Consider the following 22,602-nt stretch of genomic DNA (forward strand, 5'->3'; position numbering starts at 1 on the left):
TTTCCAACTGGTAAGATAGGTTTTGGAAATGGCTTCCACTGAGCTGCCCATTTCACCACCCATTGAGGTGAGCCCAGGATGTTAGCTTTGTAAGTGCTTTCTGCAAGGCTTGATGACCAAGCCAGATGAACCATTTTCTTTTTTTCTTTTGAGTGCCAGCCCTCACAGGCCCCTCTTCTCATTTTCTTTTTGGTAAAAATGGAGGTTATAAGACTGAACCTTACTGTTCCTTGAGATAAAGGTCTGGTCAGGTTAGGATCTGAGCACCTCTGGCCACTGGAGTTCAGGCTTGTAGAGCAGCAGGTCCTGCCTTTCTCTCTTGTAGGGAGGCTAATCAAACACTTGAACAGCCTGTTTCATCAGGGCAACACATGGTCTATGGCTTCCTGAGAGAGATGACATCCTAAAGTTACCTCCTCCTGCTTGTCTGAAACAGACCATAGAACTGATGTCCACATAGCCTCAGCTTTTGGCTGGGCGAAGTTGCTTAGCAACGCTGGGTGCCATCTTCTGGTGACAGGTGTGTCCACTTTCTTCTCATTCTTCAGTTGCCCTGGAATGATGGTGCCCAGCAATGTTCTTACCAGGCCTGAGAGTCTGGTCTAAGATGGGGACCTCGGAGAGTTCCCCTTCTCTGTCAGTTTGACAAACACTTCTAAAAACATTCTCAGAACTAGTCATAAAGAGTGAGGTTGGTGTGAGGTACCAGACATGTAAGAAACAAGGGGACACACCACCTAGGACTGAGGATGTAGCAGCTGTACCACAAGACAGCTAAAGATCAACATTCTGATTTACTACAGTATAATCTTATTCTTCCCAGGTATAAAACTCTCTCTCTCTCTCTCTCTCTCTCTCTCTCTCTCTCTCTCTCTCTCTCTCTCTCTCTCTCTCTGCCTAAGCATTGTGTGTGGGAGGGCTGTAAACTAAACTATACAATCTCTTAAGTGGAATTAATTTTTATGTGCTATTTCAGTATATATTTTATTCATTAAATTTATCTGAGAACTTGTGTGTCACCTTAATTCACTGGGAGCCGAGCAGGCGACAGTGCCTCCACTCAGCAGGTGAGTGCCAGCACCCTCCTGCCCTCCCCTGCCTGAACACCATGTTTAGTTTTTCTGTTTGCATCTTCACCAGCCCATGTTTAGGTCTGAACACACCACACTCCACTCATGCTGCCGTGCTCTTGGTTTGTCGGCCTTTAGGATGGGGAGCACTGCTTGGTTCTATGAAGCACCCATGGCATCTGAGGTGGGGGCGTAAACTTTATTCTGTGTAGACTTACAATTTCTTTAGTCACTGCTGCCACCATCATGGGGCTATTTCCAGACAGTGAGGCTGACACTCTGGCTGCTGGTCTTCCGTGATGGCTGCCTCTCAGGTCATGGGGTCTCATAGGACACACACAGGTGTAAACTATTGCCTCCTGGTCTCCTAGGAAGTGTAGCTTGGCTAGGGACTAAGAGATCCAACTTGCACAGCACATGAGTGCCAGCCCTCACAGGCCCCTCTTCTCAGAGCCACACTGTCCTCCATCCGGCAGAGGGACCTCACACATCTCACAATGACAGCTTCCTCTCTAATATTTTCTTTATCAGAGCCGGGTCTGCCCTGCTGAGGCTTGCTTTCCGGACCAACCCAATCAGCTTATTTATAGCTTTGGGGTTTCTTTTCTTCACATCCATCACCTGTAAAGACAGAAGTTAGGAGGTGAAAATGAAGAGAGTGACCAAGAATCCTCAAGGTTTCCACTGACTGCAAATTAACTTCAGGTTCTTTCTTCCCTTCATGAAAGCTGTAAAATGAGGGGAGAGAGGAGGGGATTAACTTCTGAGAGCTTTCTAGGTTCCTGTCAAAGGGGATTTGGCTTCTCTGCCTTCTGATTAAAATGAGCAAGGGGACAGTGACGGGTCACAACTGACACTGACAGCTGGCAACACTGGTATGTGGGAACCAGAACACTCTCCTCTGGGGCCACAAAGCAGTCCCAGGGGATCATCTCTGTGATTCCAAACATCCCATCGAATCAGGCAGGGGAGCCTCTTAAATTCTCCAGTGCTGCTTGGCAGACACCCTTGCTCCTGCCAACTAGAACTGCTCCTTAGAAAACCAACCTTTTAGGATGGCAGCTCACTCAGTGAGGGCTGAGCAGGTAGCGGGTGGTAAAGGCAGGCAGGAGGGGCTGAACAACATCAGATAACCTGGTGCTGGCCTCCCTCTGCAAGTGCCCTGATTGGCAGTGAGTGTGTTTGAGTGCCGCAGGACTCTGAAACCAAGTGTGCTCTTCTCAGTCAGGGCAGATGAGACAGGAAGATGGGGACTGCTGGGATGCTGTGGGCTCATTTTCCTCATCAAGGGCTCTTCACAGAGCCTCAGTGTCCCCGCACACTGATGGGTGGGTGTGTACTGTTCTCAAAGAGATACTAGCAATTTTTCCCACTGAAAAATATCTCTCTAGACAATATGATCAGACCTGGGGTGGGTTGGGAGGAAGGGAGCCCTGCAACTTGGCATGGTTTTTCTATCTTGTGCTATGCTAAGAACACAAAATGACTTGGTTTTCAGCCATGTTTCTGTCAAAGGATTTTCTCTGTAATTTACAGATCATTTTCCTCTCTGCATTTTCCCTCCTCTCAAAAGCTATAAAACTGAAGCATTTCTGGTCCTTTCCTTCCTCATAGCTGAAGGAGAGGTGGCCACAACGAATGTAAATGGCAACTCTGGGAGAGTGACAGACCCTCAAGTTAAACTTGAGCTTGGATACTTGGCCGCACCCCTTTAAACTGACTCCATAGACAGTAGGCACTAGTGAAGAACTGTCCTCACAGGACCATGCAGCTGTGCATTTCATGTCGGTGGTCAACATCCTGGACATTTAACCACTGACGCACAAGTAGGGGTTGATAGGGCTGGGAAGGGTCTGTGGACAGATGTCAAGCTGGCCCTCACTCCTGTTGCACACAAAGGACTTGCTCCTATTGCAGATAGTCACCACTTGGGGGTGTCCATCTATGGTGGTCTGGCAGAGCTTTTCCAGGGCCTCTTGATCCTGCATCAGCTCCAGCTTCTGTTCTGACACGATCTGTGCTGCTGTCTTCCCCTCCCCCTTCCACAGCTCCTCAAACACCTGCAGAAGAGAGGGAGAGAGGAGTGTGAAGACCTGATGCTTCTGCCACCTTCTTGTGATCTGTGGTGATGTGGAGGACAGGGAAGGGAGCTGCAGGCCCAATTAGCACCCAAATGCATGGCCTGGTCCAGGGAGAAGCCACCATCTCTCCCATAACCTTCCCCGAGGACTGGGAACACCTCCTCCTGGGGTTAACTGGCTCCTCTCATGTAGAGGACAAGGACTCAGGTCTCCAGGTGTGTCCCTGCTTGCTGACTCAAGCCAGGTAACCTGTGCTCCTCACAGAGGGCTGGCAATGGATCTAGCTTGAGTCCACTGAACTAATTAATGGAAGTGATGTTTTATAAAGGATAGGCCACAGCAGCAGCAGGAGGGAGCCACTGCACATACAGCCCAGAGCAGCCTGCTAAGAAGCAGGGCTGAGGGAGGCAGCTAAGTAACCCCATAATAAAGATATGAAATAGAAAACAACCAAAACCAAATCACAGCTCACAGGCTCTGGCCTCGCTTCCTCGTGTCCTATTGGGAGAGCTGAGCCCAATCTGACTAAAATAATTATCTGTCAATGACAGAGCCCAGAGAGGCTTTCAGTGTGGGCTATCTTGAGCGGCTGCTCACAGGCAAGTCTGAGGGGCTTCTGCCCTATCCCTGTTTTATTTTGCTTCGCTAAGACCACAGGAGTACAGAGCTTGTTCTGCAATTATGAGGACCTGAGTTGGTCCCATCACTGGGCAGTTGGGGACAGGAGGATCCCTTCCGGTTGCTGGCCAGGTAGTCAGGCTAGAAAGCTGCAGATTCTGTGGGGTCCTTGCCTCAAAACCTAAGGTAGAGGACAACAGATATATGTGTGTCCAGACCTTCCTACTACAGAAGTATTTGCTTATTTTAATAAAAAAGCTAATGTTTATCAGTTCTATTTATCATAACCTGGTGAAATTAACCCCCATCCTTCAGGGTCGTCTGCACAAACTCCTTAAAATTCCTACTTCCGACATCCAAAATCAGAAAAGACAACCCTCAAGCTCAACTCAGAACAGCCTGGGGCCATTCCTCACAGGATCTTTTTCACAGAGAACTCGCAGGGCAGCTACTTCCAGGTAAGGAGGCAGAGCTGTTTAGCAAACATAGAGAGGCATTCCTCCGGGCTCCTCACAACCATCCTGGGGTCACTGTGTCACTCCTGGGCCAGGGAACCACTTCTTAGGCCCAGGGGACCCTGAACAGGCTGACAAAGGAGTCTTTCCTTGCCTGGCACCTAAGGTCAAATACTGGTGGGTGCTGGGCCCACATCACCTGGATGGAAAGTAGGGCTCTCTAGCATAGGCACTTCTAAATGTCGAGGCTGCGGCTCTGGAGAAGGACTGGCAGTGCAGTCTCTTTGCTACATCCACTCCAGGAGTGACAAGTGCGACAGGCCCCAAAACCTGGGCGCTGTCCCGAGGAGAAAAGTTCACGGAAACTTAGTCCAATGTCCTTGCTTTAGTTGGTAAATGGATCTGTGTGCTTTCCCTTAATATTGCTTTATTATAAGTGCCTCTATTTGACATGTAGCTAAGTTAGATTCTTCACCAGTCCTAGTCAGTCCTTGAGCCGACCCTGGGCATGGATAGCTAAATCACTGGCCTACACAGGAATTTACCATTCTCTAGGAGGAAGGAAGTTTGTGATCTAAGGAGGAACCAGAGTAGATACTTAGAACTATAGATAGCTGAGTTACACCCATACACTAGTATTTACAAAGGCCTAGGGGGAAGGTGGACTATACAATAGACTAGAACAGGAACCCTGACTTCTAAGATTAAGTGGACCTTAGGTGGAGCTGCTTTTGATTCCCAGTTGTTAACATTGAATTTTATCCCAGCTGATTCCTGCCCGTCTTTCTGTGTTTGCATTCCTCTGTTTTATGTAAGCATCCCGTACCTCATTGTACCTTGCTGGTGTGTCACCTAACTTCCCTATTTTCTTCTGTATAAAAAGTTTGATGCTCAATTTGACACATTACATTCAGATCCAGCACACTCTCATGTCTATGTCTGTCTGTCAATTCCTGCTGACTCTATGCCCATCTGCTGGAACCCCTGATTCCCACGGATTGAGAGGGACTGACTAGGCCTGGTTCCTGGCATCACTTCATTCAGTGATGTGGAGCATAGTGACACAGACACAAGCTAGGAGCCACAAATGGGGCAGTGATAGCCTGTGTCCCTGGGAACTGAATCTATACTCTCCTTAACTGCTGCCCAACTATACAAGGAAACACACAGGCCCCTCCCTCACCTGTTGTTGCTCACTCTGGGCTTTTGAGTCAGGATAGGGAAATGTCAGGTAAGAAGCCATGTTCCTACAGAGAAGGGACAGCCCTCTTAGTCAAAGGCAACTAACTATTCAAGAGGCTGTTCCTGTAGGAAGAGACAAACTCAACATAGCCCCTGATCAGGCAGGGCAGGATGAGGTGTGCAGAGAATAAAAGCACCTAGAGAGACTTCAGTCATGTGACACAGTATCAGTGCATGGTACACTGTAACATTCCTACATTTCAAAAGCTCCTGGTGTTTTCTCTAAAACTCACTCCAGAGCACACAGAGGAAGTTGGTTTAAATGACACTAGGACTGTGGTAAATGTGGCTTTCATTTTTTTCAGACCCCACCTGCCTGGACCCACTGAAGACTTAAGTGGGCAATGCTCAGGAGCATGGGACCACCCACTTCCATCTAGACAGTCATAAGGATGCCACACACCCGGCATCACTTCCCCCGAGCTGCCTAGCAAGCAGTGGGGATGTAGCCTGGGACACCGAGGATTAAATGCAGGTTAGCTGTGAAGCTGATGGCTCTGGAGTCTGATGTGTCCCAGTTGGCCGTGTTCTTATGAGGAGAGGTGACAGGACTGCCACCTGCCACTTCTATATACATGCCTGGCTCCTGGAAGAGGACCGCAGGGTGCTTTTGTCTACAGTGTCCAGGAGGCTGTGCACCACAGCACACAATCTTCAGGTTTCTATTTCTGAAAAATAGGACTGCTTCATGGTGAACACCTCTTACCACTCTGGCTCCAGGGTGCTGAAGGACTAAAGCCATAAGCCTCAAAGGCCCTTCTGGGATACCCAGGAGGACGAGGCAGTGACAGTGGAAAAGGACAGAACTAATTGGCAATAATGTCAGCAAGAGGCAGGTAGAGAAAGGATTAATAACAAAGTATAACACAGAGGAGGGAGTCTGTGGGACTCAGTACATTCTCGGGATAGGATGAAGCTCTGCACATCTTTATTAGCAGTCAGCCATGCACCTCCTGGTCCTCTAACCATACGTGCCACCTCTTCCTGCACTGTCAGAGCAATGACAATCATCAACAGGAGTATTTTTTTTTCCTGCCACACACTTTCTAAAACCTAAGGTATTGTTGGACTCCTCTGTTAATGCATTAAAATTAATTATAACACATCTTTCTTTTTATTTAAAAGTTATAAAAATAAGATGCAAAAAGACATTTAACCCAAGTAGTAATTAGAGAAAGCTATCTCTACCCAGTGAGCTATGACTGTACATTCAGGAGCATGACTGCAATAAGAATCATGTGTGGTGGTGACGCCTGTAAAGCTAGCACTGAGGAGGCAGAGGCAGGAGGATGCCTGTAAGTGTGAGGATAATATAGTGTACACAGTGAGAAATCAGAGGAGAACCCACTGCTGACACTTAACTAAGCCTGTGTAATTCCTACCTGCATTCTAAATACAGATTCCTCCAGATAAGGGCAGCTTTCAACCCTCAGCAAAGAAGCGTCTCTCTGGAGCAGACAGAAACCACTACAGAAAACCACAGCTGATCAAGATTAAAGCACAACTAATTTGGGGATGTTCAGCCCCTACTGACACATCTACAACTCCCCCAAGGCCAGGGCTCAGGGAACACTGCAGAAGAGACTGGCTCTCCTAGAAATGACAGGGGAATGTCACCCATACAACTCTAGTGTACGGCTGCATGAACAAGACCGTAACAGTCACAACACCAAGACAAGCTACTGGGATGGCGCAAATCGTACAGGTGCTTACCCTAGACAGAAGCTACAGGCAATTAAAGATTGCTGAGAGGAGGATTAGCTGTCTGCAGGAATGAGCCCCTGAGTGGTTATCTAATATCAAGTAATCCCTGAAAACATAAACAGTCTGTGTGATTGGCAGATCTGAGGAGGGAAGCAAAGGCTGGGAACACACCAAGAGAAGCAGCGGCAGGAGGCCACAGGAAGCCACGTACAGGAGGCCATAGTCCTCAACAGACATAATCAGAAATTATCTCCACCACAGGATTATGATCAAGTTGTCAAGCATTCAGGACCGAGAAAGTCCTGAGTTAAAAGCAGCCCTGTTAGAACTACAGCAGAATCCTCACTAGAAGCCTTATAGACCAGGAGGAAGCAGAATGGAAAATGCCAAGTCCTTAAAAACGAAAAATCCAAATAAGATTGTTATGCTTAGCACAGCTGTCCTTCCGTGTGAAGGACAAATAACGGCCCCCGCAGGACGAGGGAAAACCAACAAACCCTATGAGAGATGCTTGAGGAAACTAGGTGTCAGGAAGTGAAAGACAGGCACATCATATGCTATCATTAGCCGAGTAGCTAGAAAAGATGGGAAATATGTAAGAATCAAACTATCAATACAATGAACAAACATAAAGATGAAGAAGTGGAAAAATAAAGAATATTCATTTGCAAGAAAATCAGCAGAATGGAAGACATAAATCTATACTTTTCAATAATTCATACATTCAGTAACACTGAATTGAAGTGAGCTAAATTCGCTAATCAAATTATACAGACTGAGCCAGGTGGTGGCACGTATCGTTAATTCCAGCACTCAGGAAGCAGAGGCAGGCAGATCTCTGTGAGATCTCTGTGAGGACAGCCAGATTTACAGCCTGAGTTCCAGGACAGCCAAGGGTACACAGAGAAACCTTGCCTTGAAAAACAAACAAACAAACAAACAACACAGATTGGCTGAGTAAATTAAAAAACAAAACAAAACAAAAACCCTAAGACCCAACAAAATGCCGATAACATGAAACTCACTTCACAAATGAAGATCATGCAGACACTGAAAAGGATAGAACATGGTATTTCAAGCAAACAAATTAAACAAAATCCTAAGACGGGACAGGAAAGGTCATAACATAATCATTAAGGGATCATTTCATCAAAAAAATATAAATCAGTATGTACCCAATGTTGTGACACCCAATGACAGGAAAATATACAAAAGTCAAAAGCCATGTGGGTGGCATACAGCTCTGAATCCCAGATCCCTAAGGCTGAGACAGCAGGATAACAAGTCTGTTGACATCCTGAGCATCTCAGGAAACCAGGAAAGACCATCTCAGAAAACACACAGAGAAAACCATCTTGAGAAAGGGGACATTACCACTGATACTATAGACATGCAAATGATTAGAGATTGTTTTGAAAAATGGTCAATTAACATATTGAAAAATACTTGGTAGTAAAAACATCACCAACTATACACGTAATGACAGTTAAGTTCCAGTATTGCCTCTTCCATCTCTCTGAGTTTATGTCTGGCTGCCTCTGGCCCCACCTCCCTCCTTTGTTCATCCCTTGAACATAAACATGAGTAGAGTCCCAGAATGATGCCGGTTCAATAGCAATGACAATGATTTTTCAGGGCAGTATTTGAGGGCCTATATTTAATGTATTGCTGAAGGTTTTGTCTGTCTGTCAGCTGCAGACAGGGTCTTTTTAGCCCGGCCTGGCTATGACCTCTAGTTCAGGCTGATTTGGACTCTCTCTGCCTTAGTCTGAGTACTGGCATTACAGGCCAGTATCACATAAATGGCTATCAAATCCTTTATAATCAATTAACACAATACTCATTATTTCTGCTCAGAAAAAGAAATGATTTTCTTACAAACAGAAATCTAAGCATAGAAAACACAAGACAAACTCCTGAGGCCCTGGCCCTTAAGGTCCCCAGCAGCGCACACTCAACACTTCGCAGATCAGCTTCTCACTTTCATTTCATGGCTGCACAGAAGCCAGGATTCACCCCGCTCCGTTAGACAACCTGGAAGTTGATAAAATCAAACATGTCTCTGTGCAGCTGGAGCCGCTGTCAGCACCTTCCAGCCTTTCTGTTTCCCTCCACTGGAACTATCTTGTTTGGTGCAGTCAGGTTATTTTTTTGTGGGGCAGGGTGGGTAGGAAGGACAAGGGGAAGGCTTTTGCTTCTTTCATTTCAAATGCCACGATTCATCTGCTTTTACATGTATATATAGTTTTTCTGCCCTCGAGCCATCTACTCTTTCCACAAGTGCTGAGCACTGTCATAAACATTTGTAATCCTCTGACATCTACGCAAGCCAGAGTGCTGGGTCCCGGTAGTTGACAGCCTCACCGGAGGCAGCTCACAGAACGTCTCCAGTCCCACCTCCAGCTTCACAGTGGAGAGCTTGGAGTGTGCTCAGTGCTATCTCATAATTAACCAAAAGCAGCCGCTTCCCCAAAGCCTCACTTTGTAACCTGCCACTGCTGTCAGAGTGTATAAATATTAAATGCAAAAGGCACCATTAAAATAACATTAGGATTTTGGCTGAAGCACTGACAGCTGTGCAGTCTCTGAAGTTAAGATGAGGCGGCCGCTAGGTGTTTTTTTATCTTCCTGGGTACTCATCTGTAGTTTCTGAATTCTAGGACTCTCTCACCCACCTAGCCTTGTTAGTGGGGATGGTTAGGGAGGTAGCCACTGTCTATGATGCTCCTTTTCCTGCATCCCCACACCTAGATGTGCATGTAAAATATATCATCTCTGACCGAGGATCAGCTATTCAAGGACAGGTCTTCGACAGAAACAAAGGTAGCCTTGGGGTTGGCTGTGAAGATAGACAGGAGAGGAGCAGGAAGACTTGGGGCCAATCTGTGGCTGCCTGGCCAGGACACAGGGAAGCTACATGGTCAGCAACATTTAGGGTGGACATTCAGGGCAAAGGCAGACAATAGTTTTCTCAATAAGCTAAAACCAGAAGCAAAATCCCCATGCTGAATCCCTGTGCAGCAATTGCTGGCTCTCTACCTTTGCCAGACAAAGTCCTCCAGCATTCAAACTCATGGGCACGTAACACTTGGGTCATGAAATGCACTTAGTGATGCCATTTGGGTCTTACAGGAAATGGGAACTGGGACTGGGGAGCAATAGGAACCTCTGGGACGTGCACATACCTGCTTAGCTGCCGATGAAGAAATTGCTTTCCTGTCCAGCAGGTTGAGGAGCTCAGCAAGTGCAGAGGGTGTGACAGGACTAGCAGCCCCCAGAAAAGAAAGAGAAAGTCAACATCTTACATCATTGAGGTGTCCACTGGCCGCCAGAATCTACACTCTCACTCCTGCATGCTTAAATAATCAGACAAGCCCAAGGACAAAAATAATAGGCTAACGGGACCTTATTATTTTTTTATTTTAGGATAATGAGTTTTTAGACTGGTGTGATTTTAAAACTTCTTTGTTTTGCCACCCAACAATAACAGCTGTTTGGCAGCAGTTCCAGCAATAAACAAGTGCTCAGTGCAATTAATTCAAAGAAGGAGGTGACTGCAAAATTCATGAACCACAAAGAAAAAGGGGAAAATATAATCCAGTAATTAAATATTTTTGACTAAAAGATCGGCCCAAAAATTACTTCAAATGAAACAGCCAACAAAACCACTTTCCTGAATGTTTTTATGCACACAAATTCCTTTTCATTGTACATAACTTTCCATAAGGGAACCATGTCCAGCAGACTTACACCTGTCCCTCACAGGCCTTCTATATGCATTGGCCTTGTGGGTCAGCAGACTCATCATGGCTTTCTGGATATGGATGGGCCTAGAGACTCACAATTTCTTCACTTGTGTTATTATGTGACTATGCAAGGTGATATGACACAGGAAGTTGGGGGGAAACACACTACAGGTATTCTGACTCACACTCACAGAAGAGAGGCATGCGGTCAGACAGCTGAGAAGAGCCATAGAGCACATCTTTACAAATACATGGTTTAGCTACTCCTACACTGACACAGTAATTAGGATGATCAACAGCTATCTGAAGTCATTGGGGGGACTAGTTAAAATAGGGACCCTTTATAAATAGCGCAGAAGTGTGTCAGTATGAAAGGACTCGGAAACACTTAATATAACTTGAAAACACCTTCTGTAGACTAGACGTCTTGGACACTGTCATTCACTATTCAGCTCTTCAGAGACTTTTAGGTAATAAGTAGGGAAGTATAGCTTATCTCCAGTGCCAATTCCTATGAACTCCAAACCAATAATGTTCAAGCTCAATATGCTCTAATTCAAGTACCTTATTAGGGTTTGCTCAATCTAAGGAAGTCTATCACCCTTAAACTACTATTTATTCCAAAATATGGATAAAAGGTAATTCCAAGTGGAAATGAGGTTTGGAGATTATCTAGGGTTACTAAATTTGTACTCAAAAGGTTTATGCACTGTCCCAATTAAAGTCTAAAAGGCAGAGAGGCGGAAGGCAGCAAAGTAAACAACAGTCTTTTCTAAGCTCCCATCTTCATTGGCAACAAGAATGAGTTGGCTTCACAATGTAGGTTGCTTGTATACTCTACAATCCATAAAATACAATCACCATCTATCTTATAATGTAGGCCGTGTAGAGAGCCCGTTATAAGCACTGAGGTTCATTTGAACTGCTGAAACACAATACCATAGGTGAGTGGTTTATATATAGAAACACTATCCCTCACAGTTCTCAAGGCTAGAGATTGGAGGTAAGGTAATACAGAGCCTGTATTTAGTGAGTCCCTGCCTCCTTGTTCCAGAAACCTTCTTGATGTGTCCTCAAATGAATTAAAGGGTAAGCTAGCTTGTCCAGAACTCTTGTATAAAAGTGTTAATCTTATTTCTTAGGTTCCACATTCATGACTCAATTACCAACATCCAAGACGATTGCCAAGGATCACAATATATGAATTTGGAGCATGCACAAAAATTCATACCATGATACTATGAGGGTAGAGAGGGACAGAGAAAGAATATAAGATCACCTAAGAATGTACTTTGTCTTATAGAAATCATCACATGACCTAAATTGTTTTGTTTAGTTATAAATTTCTTCAAACAGATTTGGACTGAACTAATGGCAGATGAGATTTCTCAGTCACATTTTTGTTCTCACAATGCATGATACTCAACAGGCCAATAATTCCTGTGTCTCAGGACTTCTCACAAACTGAGACAACCCGAAACATTACATACATGGCTGGCACCTTGGTATCTGAGGGTCTGGTAGCCAGAACACACTATCCCATGGATACTAAAGTCAGTAGATACTCATAGACTTTGTATACGGCTACATAATCTTCATCTAGAACATATACACACCCTTCTCTATGCTTGAAATAATTTCTTGATTGCCTACCTAATATGGTGTGGATGTAAACACTTGTTACATTGTGTTGTTTAGGAAATACTGATTAAAAAAGAGTCTGCACATGTTCATTACTGATGTAATTTTTCAAAGATATTTTCAATCTGCAGTTGGTTGAACCCTAGATATGGAAAGCTGACTGCAAATTGCAGCTATGCCAGGGCTAAACTTGTGAGTCCATGACAAAGATCAGTACCTGTCACACTGATCCTGAGAGACACCCCTCATCAGTTAAATAAATAAACCATCAGAATTTGGGCTCAGTGGTGGCAGCAGCACAGCCTACTAATTTGCTGCTGTCAGATAATCTTGGGATTCTGGACAGCTAATGTGTCTCCATGAATGAAAAGCCTGACATCTCAAGGTTAAGCTTCCCGTACTCCTGCCTTCGTTTTGAGGGCAGGGTATCCAGGGAAGAGGAGAATGGGATCTTCAAGTCACCCAGGTCATTCAGTCCCTTCCAGCTCTTTTAGGTACAGCTCCAGCTCCAGCTTGGATGCCAACAGCAGATACTGACATTATTCCCCCATGGAATGGCGGCCCTTCTCAATCCTGCACTATCCTAGCCACCATATTCCCCTCCTCTTCTGCTAAAGCAGGACTCAAAAGGCCTCTGGGAAAGGATGCTTGGCCTGGGGTCTCCAGGGGCCTGGGCTGTTCACTGATCCTTTGTTCTCTTATTTTCTGGGTCCCACCAGGTGCTCTACTCCTAAAAACTCTTCTCCAGGGTTTCCTTCTCAGGCATGCCCTTAGCTCTTTCCTAAGAACATCAGCCGAGAGGCAGTGCTTTCTGGAGAATCTGCTCCTTTCCCACTACATCTAATCACTCCTGCATGCCCTGCACCCATCACCTTCCCCACCTTCCTGGGGTACTTTGCCCCCTTCTCCTGCCTCTTTCATTTTGCTCCTAATGGGAAACATCTCAACTGACCCTGTAGCTACTTACCCTGACTGGCTTAGTACCTTTTGCAAGTAAATAAATCTACATTTAATTATTACTTATTGGCCATCTATGAGGACATATCACTGGGATTATATCCTACCCACTAGAGACGCTCTTCTCTGAAATACCACACCCTCACTAGCTGCTGAGCACCTTGCTTTTCCTGTGGATGCACCCAAACTCTAACACACAGCCCTGAGAACAGCCCTTCTCTGGGGCCTCTTGGGTTCTCCCTGTTCCTGGCATCCTGCTCTGCTTCTTTCTTCCACACCCTGGCAGCTCACTGCTCAATTCCTTGGCTCCCAGACTCTCCCCAGTCTGCAGAGGGCAAGCCCAGCAAGCCCCGAGCTGCCACTGCTGTCCCAGCTCCTCTTCCCTCCACCAGCTTCACTCGTGTACCTCCAGAGACGTCAGGAGCTCACCAAACCAGTGTGCTCTATAACAGGACAGCAAACTTCTAGGAAAAGCCACATAGAAAACATATGAAGCTTAAAAAAAGATTGGTGATGGTTAGTGCTGCCCAGAGTCATGTGGGGCTGCAGTTAGCTTTGCTACCCAGGCCCTTCTCAGGAACACTGGTCTTAGTGGCTACAGCAGTTCATTCATTACAGTTAGCTCTGTGGTTAGACTGGCACAATCTGTGGCTACTGTGTGAATAGGGTTTGTTCCCACTGAATTTCATGTTGATATGCACTGCAATCTCTATGAGGTATTAAAAGAGCGACCAAGGGACCTTTAGGTCATTAGGACTCTTCCCTCATATATAATTTACTGGATTACTTTGAGAGTGGGTATCTAAAAAAGCCAGCTTGGTCCCCCTCATGTTCCTTATGTCTCACCAAGTGATAAAGTCCGATGTACCATTAGGATTCTGCCAGCAAGCCCATTCGTCAACAGATGCAGGCACTCAACCTTGTATCAGAACTATGAGCAAAAATAATCCTTTTTGCTTTAGATGGTCCCTAGTCTGTATTAACAGAAACGGAATACGGCACTCATCTGACTAAAAGTCCTTTGCACTGTGTGATCCCTAGCTTCCTCTTTATGTAATTTAGAATAACCAAGTCTACTTTTTTTGGAATGGAATAACTTGAGTTCACTATATACTTATGCTTAGGAACCTTCTGAGGAAACACCAGGAGGTCCACATTCACTAAATAAGCTAACTCCCTTCAACAATGTCAGAAGCTGTTAAAAAGGCTGTTCTGAGAGCCGACTAAGGATCCAGTAAGCACCTTACCCTTGGGCCAGTAAGAGCCCAGAGTCAGGGGAAGGGCAGGAGAAATTGTGTGATCAGGGGCAAGTGTCTAGAGGTCTGCTTGCTGACTAGACTCCCCTGCCCACAGTCCTTATACCACCCTGAAGACATTCTTGTTGACATAATCAGGCCATGTGATAATCAATGTATATGTGACATAAATAGGAAACGAAGGAAGGAAGGAAGGAAGGAAGGAAGGAAGGAAGGAAGGAAGGAAGGAAGGAAGGAAGGAAAGAGGGTTAGGAGGAAGGGAAGGAAGGGAGGGAAGGGAGAGGAGGAGGGAGGGAAAGAAGGAAGGAAGGAAGGAAGGAAGGAAGGAAGGAAGGAAGGAAGGAAGGAATAAAGGAAGGAAGGAAAGGAGGAAGGAAGACAAAAAGGCTGCTCAGGAAACCTCCAATTCACAGACCAGTACCAAGACACTGAGTGGAAAGTCAGGATTCACTAACCAGCATAAAGACAATGAATAGAGTAGGGTCTTGTTTGCTGTACCACCTGAGATAGGTCATCTGATCTCTTAGGGCTCAGCTGACCTAGCTGCTCATTGGAAGAGCTGAATCTGAGATATCAAAGAGGTTCCCCTACATGACAAAACTTCAGGAGCACCACAAATTACAACGATCAACAAGGTGACTGTGACTTCAAAGACCAGAGATTTTTACTTCTGGAAATGCTATCCCCTGTTTTTTGGGGGCCCTCTTTAGATCTCCTGGCTAGAGTGAGTTACCCCCCCTCCACCGCACTGGTGACCCATGAGCCCAGTGTGCAAACACAGGCTCATTTCCATCCCCACAGTTGTTTCTCAGGCCTCCCCTCAAGGAAACCCTTTCCAGTCTTCAAGGCTGAGATACAGGTGTGATACAGGTGTGTCACCTCCACATCCTCCCAAATGGCTCCCATGCTCCCTCACCAGTCACAGTACTTCACTGTAGACTGTAGTTTCTGAAGGGCAGAGTTACACATGAGGGAAATGGATGAGAGCAGGAAAAGCAAAGGATGTCGACACTCCACTCAGTGTCTTGGTGCTGGTCTGTGAATTGAAGGTTTCCTGAGCAGCCTTTTTGTCTGTCTTCCATCCTTCCTTTCTTCCCTTTTTTTCTTATTTATGCCACATATCCATTGATTATCACACAGTCCAGTTAGGTCAACAAGAATGTCTTCAGGGTGGTAAAAGGACTGTGGGCAGGTGAGTGTAGTCAGCAAGCAGACTTCTAGACACTTGCCCCTGACCACACATTTTCTCCTGTCCTCCCCCTGACTCTGGGCTCTTACTGGCTCAAGTGTAAGGTGTGGAGTTTCTGAAGGTCAAGGTTACACCTGGGGGAAATGGGTGAGAGAAAGAAAGGCAAAGGCTGCTGTGGGAGTTCAGGCCACAGTGCCTAGTGTTTGACACAGCAATGGGATGTGCCAAGGTAATGCCATACCCACTGGCCTAGCCTCCCCTTCCATGGAGACCTTAACAGGGCCTTGCCATCATCCTAGCTGCCACAATGAAACCCTCTCACCCACTCCATATTTAAGCCTGTTGCTCATTTGGGTATGTGCATGTTTTTAGGTTTTAGTAGTTTGGAGGACAAGTTCTTTTACAGGTTCATCTCTCTCTCTCTCCCTCTCCCTCTCTGCCTTGCAGATCGGATGTGAGCTCTCGGCTTCTGCTCCAGCACCATGCCTGCCTGATGCCCTGCTTCCCACCATGACGATCATGGGCTTGCCCTCTGAAACTGTAGGCAAGCCTCGATTGAATGCTTTCTTTTGTAAGTTGCCTTGGTCCTGGTGTCTATCCATGGCAATAAACTAAGGCATAGGTACGCATATACACACATGCAGATGTGCACGCACTAGCCAAAGGCCCATGCTAGGTCTCTTCCTCCAAAGCTCTACAGCTTATTTTTAAAGACAAAGTCTCTCTGAGACACAGGGTTCAGTGACTGGCTAGACTATGGGGCTCAGAGATCCTGCTATTATTTCTCCTTCCTCATCTCTGGATAACAGCCATGGCCACTGTACCCAGCTTCTTTCACATGGGAGCTGAGCATCCAAACTCATGTCCCCATGTTTGTACCACATGAGCTATCTATCTCCCCAGTCCCTCACTCTTTCCTTTGAATTCTGGGATACCTGGTAGTCCTTCTACTCCTCAGCAGTTTGTCTATCCCCTTCTTTGTCCTGCTTCTGAGAGAGACACAGGATCCATCCTCAGCCAGCCCTGGCCAGTGTCTTCCCAAGGACTCTTCGCTACATTCACAGACTGCCACATGCACCATCGACTCCACAGCATCATGTGACTCCAGGTCTCACCTCAACATTTCCATGAGTGTTCTAGGTCAGGAACAACTTTACCCTGTGAATGCCTTAGTAACCCAGCTTGTCCTCAGCGAGTCAGGTGCTGTCTTTTCCTCTCTGACCCATTCTTTGCTGCTTCACTGTTGTAACTGGCTTCTCTCAGAGACATGCCTGGGCCTGTCCTGTGGGCTGTTCTTCCCTGGTTACTACAAGGCTGAGCCCTAACAAGTGTGCGGATGGAACAAGTGGGAACTCTCAATGGACATCCCTAGGCATTCTGCTCAGCTGTGGGTCCATGTGCTGTGACTGCTGCACATCCCATTTGGTGTCTGTCTTACCAGCAGCTCAACTCAGAGCATCCTCCCTAGACCCTGTCTTCACTGTTCTTTCGGCTCCTACCAGACCTCAAAAGACAGCCATTATCTCACCTTGGTGCCCAAGTGAGGAATGGAGAAGCCCTGTGTGTGTGAGAGAACACTTCCCTTCTTGGTATATCTCATTTTAGCCAGGCTACTGTCATCTAGGCACAGACCTTTCAAGGGCACTGCTCATCTGCAGTCTCTCCCTACTGAGATTCCTCCTACTAGACAAGCTGACTGCTCTCTTACTTTGCCAAGGACTGAATTGGACCCACACTGACAATACACACCAGTGTGAAGCTGTAACCCTCTGATGTGATGGCATGAGAAGGAAGAATCTTCATCGAGTGACTGTGGTAAGATGAAGTCATGAGGGTGGGCTCCACAATGGGATTAGGAATCTTCTAAGAAGATACCAGAAAATGTTCTCTCTCTCTCCCCAACACCCCATCATGTGATAATAGGCCATGCTGATAGCCATCTGAGGTCCAGCAAGTTAACAGGTCAGCCCTGATTGCTGTTCTTCTCAGCCTGTAGAACTGTGGAAAATAAGGAACTCCTTCGGGATACTTTGTTTTAAGTGCCCAAGCTATTAATACATGCCACAATCCTCCAGTATGAATTGGAGTGGACCTGTGATCCAGTTTGGCCTGAAAATCTTCCAGCCCGTCACCTGCCCACCTCAGCCCGCCAGGGCCTTTGGGTTTTCGGAGCTCACATGGCTGGCTGCTTGTCTGATCATGGTACTTGGAGATGTTTGTAACCCACACTCCCATTTGCTCAGCAATCCAAAGTCCTTTGGTCTTGCGTCTTGAATCATGTCCTAAGGGAAGTCTAGAGTGATTTCCCTGCATCCCACACGGACACCAGATTTGTGCTTCACAGTGCCATGCGCATGCCTCCAGCACACCAGGATCAGACTGAGAAGAGTGGCTGTCTTATGGGTCTGTAAAAGCCACAGGGAGCCAATTCCTTGTCTTGTTCATCCTCAAGCTACTAAGCCCTGGCACAGTGTGCAGACACAGTGTACTATCAGGGATCTGAGCACAGTGGATTTCCAGATGGGCTGGCTACTATTTTTAGAATGTAGAACTCAAAGGGGATTGTTTGTCATCTTGTTAGGGGACCCTGAGGGAGAACAGGCAGAGTAAAAAATTTACCCTGTCCTATTTCAATTGCCTCTGGACAGAGTTCATGATACAGAAAGAAAGAAATCCCCAGACCTCACTCACCTTTCACTGACTGCAAGATTCTGTTGCTTTAAATAGCACAGAAAAGTGTTCAGGACCCAGTTAGTCACCTTTTTTGGCTCTGTCCTAGTTTCTTTTATCACATTCTGGAAGAATTCCAGTAGGCCAACTTCATTCTGTTAAAAAAAAAAAAAAGGTATATATGTGTCTGTGCATATGTACGTACCTACACTCCTCCCTCAATGTAAAGACCGGCATTTGGAAGGCAGTTGGAAACCACTGCCTTCTGCTGCTACAGGACATCTACTCTTCCTTCTGAAACACTGAGCTGTCACAAGAGCAGTCTCTTTACTTCAGCAAACATAAAGATCCTTCTACTGCCACTCAGAATCCATACAAGCATATTTTAAAGGGAGTATACTTATATTTTAGAGTGCCTACCATCATGGACAGGAGGATAGTGACATCTACTCTCTTCTGAACTTGCTGTCCCTCAGGGTAGTGAAGTAGACTTACATGGCTTGACTTTGATGACCTTTCTCTCCTGTCCCCTTCTAGATGCCTTGGTGACCACTACCAAAGGAGGTAACAGATGGAACATAGCCACCTGTATTCATCACGTTGTCCTGAGAGATAGGCAATGATGCTAGACTGTTCCAAACCAAGCAAGAAGATGTATATGTGTGACCCAGTGAGACTAGCTCCACGGTGGGTAGAGGAAGCCTCTGACTTCTGAGCTAAGCTTGGAGTGGTGGCCTCCCCTCTTCTCATGCTCCACAAGATATTCACCAGCTTGGACCAATGAGGAGACTTCTCCGGGCTTTCCTGCTTGCCCCACTCTGGACTGCAGTAGGAGTTAGGGCATGCTCCTTGCGTTCACTCTGGTAAGTACAGACATGTAGGTTCTAGCCACAGAAGACTCTTAGTAAGAGCCAGTGTATGGCACTGGGGTCTCTTGGCACCAAGTGCCCACTATAAATCACATGTGAACGCTCATCCTCTGTTGTACCATGCTCACCTTTAAGTACTAGGTACTGCCACAATTATGCATGAGAGCAGCTAAGACACTCATCAAGTTGTATGCTACTCATCAACTCACAGTGATTAAGCTAGCCCTAATACTTCTGTAAGAAAAATAAAAACATGTCCTATTTGTAGTAGAGATTTAAACCTCCAAAATCAGATGGTAGGTTTAATAGGTTTACTTTAAGTTGTGTGTGTGTGCGCGCACACACACACACACACACACACACACACACACACACACTGCAGTATGTACACGTATGTGCTATGTCGGCTGTAGGCAGTGACGTCAGGTCCTCTGCAGGAGCAGAATGTACTTCCCACCACTGAGTCATCTCTCAGGTCTCCAGATGCATACTTTTAAGCAGCATATTTTTCTTACCCACTGAAATTCAAATTATACAATATTATTCTTGAAATATTCTTATGTTTACTCTTCAGCTAAACTCATAACCCTTTCCCCAAAGAATTCTTCATTAAGCAAATGACCATTCTAGAAAACCAAGATACTAAAAAGTGAGACATACTAACAAAGTGCACTCAAACTTTAGCTACTGTTGAAGTTTAATACGTACATCTGCACACAGCTACTACAGTAGACATTCCACAATAAAAAGCACCTACACGGCCTTTAACTGATGAATTCTCTGGTGACAAGCCTACTGAATAATCCCACAATCATTGCTTGCATCTCCTTTTGAGCCACCACTATTATTCTGCTCATGCTAAACTAGGGCAAAGGCCACCTCAGCAGCCCAAACTTGACTATAGATAAAGGCAACCCAGGTAACGCGAAGATGTGTTGCTTAACTTCTGGAAAGTCTTCAAACTTCTCCACTGGTTCACAAGTCACTGGGGAGGGAAGGAAGAGTTATGTGGCTCACCCTGGGCAGGCAGAATCTTTCCTGTTCTCACTCAGACAGGTTAGCCCACTGGTAGGATGAGCTGTCAGGACCTTTTGCAAGGTTTTCCTTGCAACAACCTTGTTTTGCAAGGAAAGTTTTCCAAAATCCACCTAGAAAAACTGCACTAAAGCCTGACAGCTTGGCTGAGTGGCTGGGATGTGATGGATAACTTCTCTTTTACCCTTGGGCGGTTTTATTATTGGATGGATAACCCTGTGAGTCAGATTTCTGTTTGTCTTCTCATGCCAGTGCTGTGATGAAGCCTCTCTGAGCTGGAACTCTACTTCACTGGGGGATACAGGTTTCAGTGCAAAATTTAAAGATGATGTGAAACTAGCAATGGCAACAGAGTGAGCTACAGGGAGTGAGGCTGCAAGGGGCTGAGGCTGCTGCAGCTGCCACCACCTAAAGAATGACTGATCAATTAGAGCTGCACAGGGACTGCCCTTTAGAGCAGGTGTCCACTTTCTAAGGAGAGAACACACACACATATACACACACACACACACACACACACACACACACACACATGCACACGCACACGCACACACACCTGCTGCTTCTTGACAGTTTTCTTAGATCCACGAGGTTGGCACACAGTAATAAGCCTGGAACAGATCTCTGAAATCTCTGATGAATATGGCAGCCCAGCCATCTGGCTTTGTGAGGAAAACAGTGGACTGGTAATTCTCCTAAATAAAAACCCTATTGAGAGTGGTGAAGCAAGGCCACTCCACTAACATCTTCCGCCAAACAACAGTCTATCCAAAATTCAGCCATGCAGCAGGTCAAGCCTCATGGCTGACATGACTCCAAATGTAGCTTCAGAGATGTCTAAAGCAGCAAGGGCCACAAAGCCTGTCCTATGCCTGCTATCAGGCAATCTTCAACTGCAAAGCATCTTTGCTTCTTTTAAATCTCATTTCTCAAAGCATTCAATTATACATAGAGCCAACACTGGGTCAGCTGCTTAGACACTACATAGGAACCCTCAATTACTATGGACTGGCCAACTAACCAATGCTGCTGAGAGGCAAAATGGAGGTGTAACCTTGCGCACACTGCTTGCTCTGGGAGAAGCATCAGTTCACCTTGCACTGAGCCCTGGAAGCAATCTGCTTATAAACTGTTTCTTGTAGTCTACCTTTAGAGATGATGAAATGTTGGAAGACCATCCAGATGAAACAGGATGAAGGCAGATTTCTCAACTTTATGTCTTGTTCTAAGTCACATATCCTGTGATCCTGACTCTGGTCCCAAACCAAGGCTGGGCTGTACTTCTTGGTAGAATGAGACCTGATACAGACAGCTGCCTGGTGGTACTCAGGACAAGCCCTGGAGACACCAGCTGAGCAGCTGCTTAAGTGACAGGGACCTTGGATTAGCAATTCAAGGCTGGTCGAGGGCTCTCAAGAGCATTTACTAAATATGGTATCTGTGCTGCAGTTCATCACGATCAGATTCCAAGACCAGCAGGGATGTCTGAAAGCTCAGAGGCTGCTAAACCCTACAGGTTTCCGTACATATGCATACCCATGATGCATAATTTATAAATTAGACACAGTAAGACTAACAACAATAAAACAGAAAAATATAATAGAAGGATTTTTAACTTATAATTTTTTTTATTTTTGGTTTTTCAAGACAGGGTTTCTCTGTATAGCCCTGGCTGTCCTGGAACTCACTTTGTAGACCAGGCTGGCCTCAAACTTAGAAATCCGCCTGCCTCTGCCTCCCGAGTGCTGGGATTAAAGGTGTGCGCCACCACGCCCGGCTATAAATTGTTTTATTTCTGGAATTTCCCATTTGCTACACCACAGTTGACTGTAACTCAACCTTGAGAATATAGATTAGGCGAGATACAACTACTGTACCTGTTTGACATAGACAACAGCATAGGTCCTGTGGGTAGCTGCATATGGCTGCCACTTCTAATGACAATAATGCAGGTACCCTCACGCTCATACTTCCGGCTAACTTAGACCCATGAGCCGATGATCAGGGCTTCTGCAGGTGAGGCCACTGAGGCACTCCTGGGCTAGAGGTTACCCAGAGAGCAGCAGCGG

General features: G+C 46.0%; 1 protein-coding gene across 1 annotated transcript in view; it reads right to left on the reverse strand.

Annotated features, from left to right (window-relative positions):
- Positions 1-1,250: 1,250 nt before the first annotated feature.
- Positions 1,251-22,602, reverse strand: part of Gatb (glutamyl-tRNA amidotransferase subunit B) — a 74,462-nt gene continuing 53,110 nt past the window's right edge. Inside the window, exons 10-13 of the mRNA XM_021157655.2 lie at positions 18,651-18,784; positions 10,356-10,434; positions 2,996-3,130; positions 1,251-1,691 (exon numbers count right to left, since the gene is read on the reverse strand). Coding sequence (XP_021013314.1) covers positions 1,563-1,691; positions 2,996-3,130; positions 10,356-10,434; positions 18,651-18,784 — 477 coding nt within the window. The 3' untranslated portion in view covers positions 1,251-1,562. The remainder of the gene's footprint in view (positions 1,692-2,995; positions 3,131-10,355; positions 10,435-18,650; positions 18,785-22,602) is intronic.

The sequence above is a fragment of the Mus caroli genome, unplaced genomic scaffold (genome assembly GCF_978045245.1).
Source record: "Mus caroli unplaced genomic scaffold, Mus_caroli_1 scaffold_3, whole genome shotgun sequence".
NCBI classification, from domain to species: domain Eukaryota; kingdom Metazoa; phylum Chordata; class Mammalia; order Rodentia; family Muridae; genus Mus; species Mus caroli.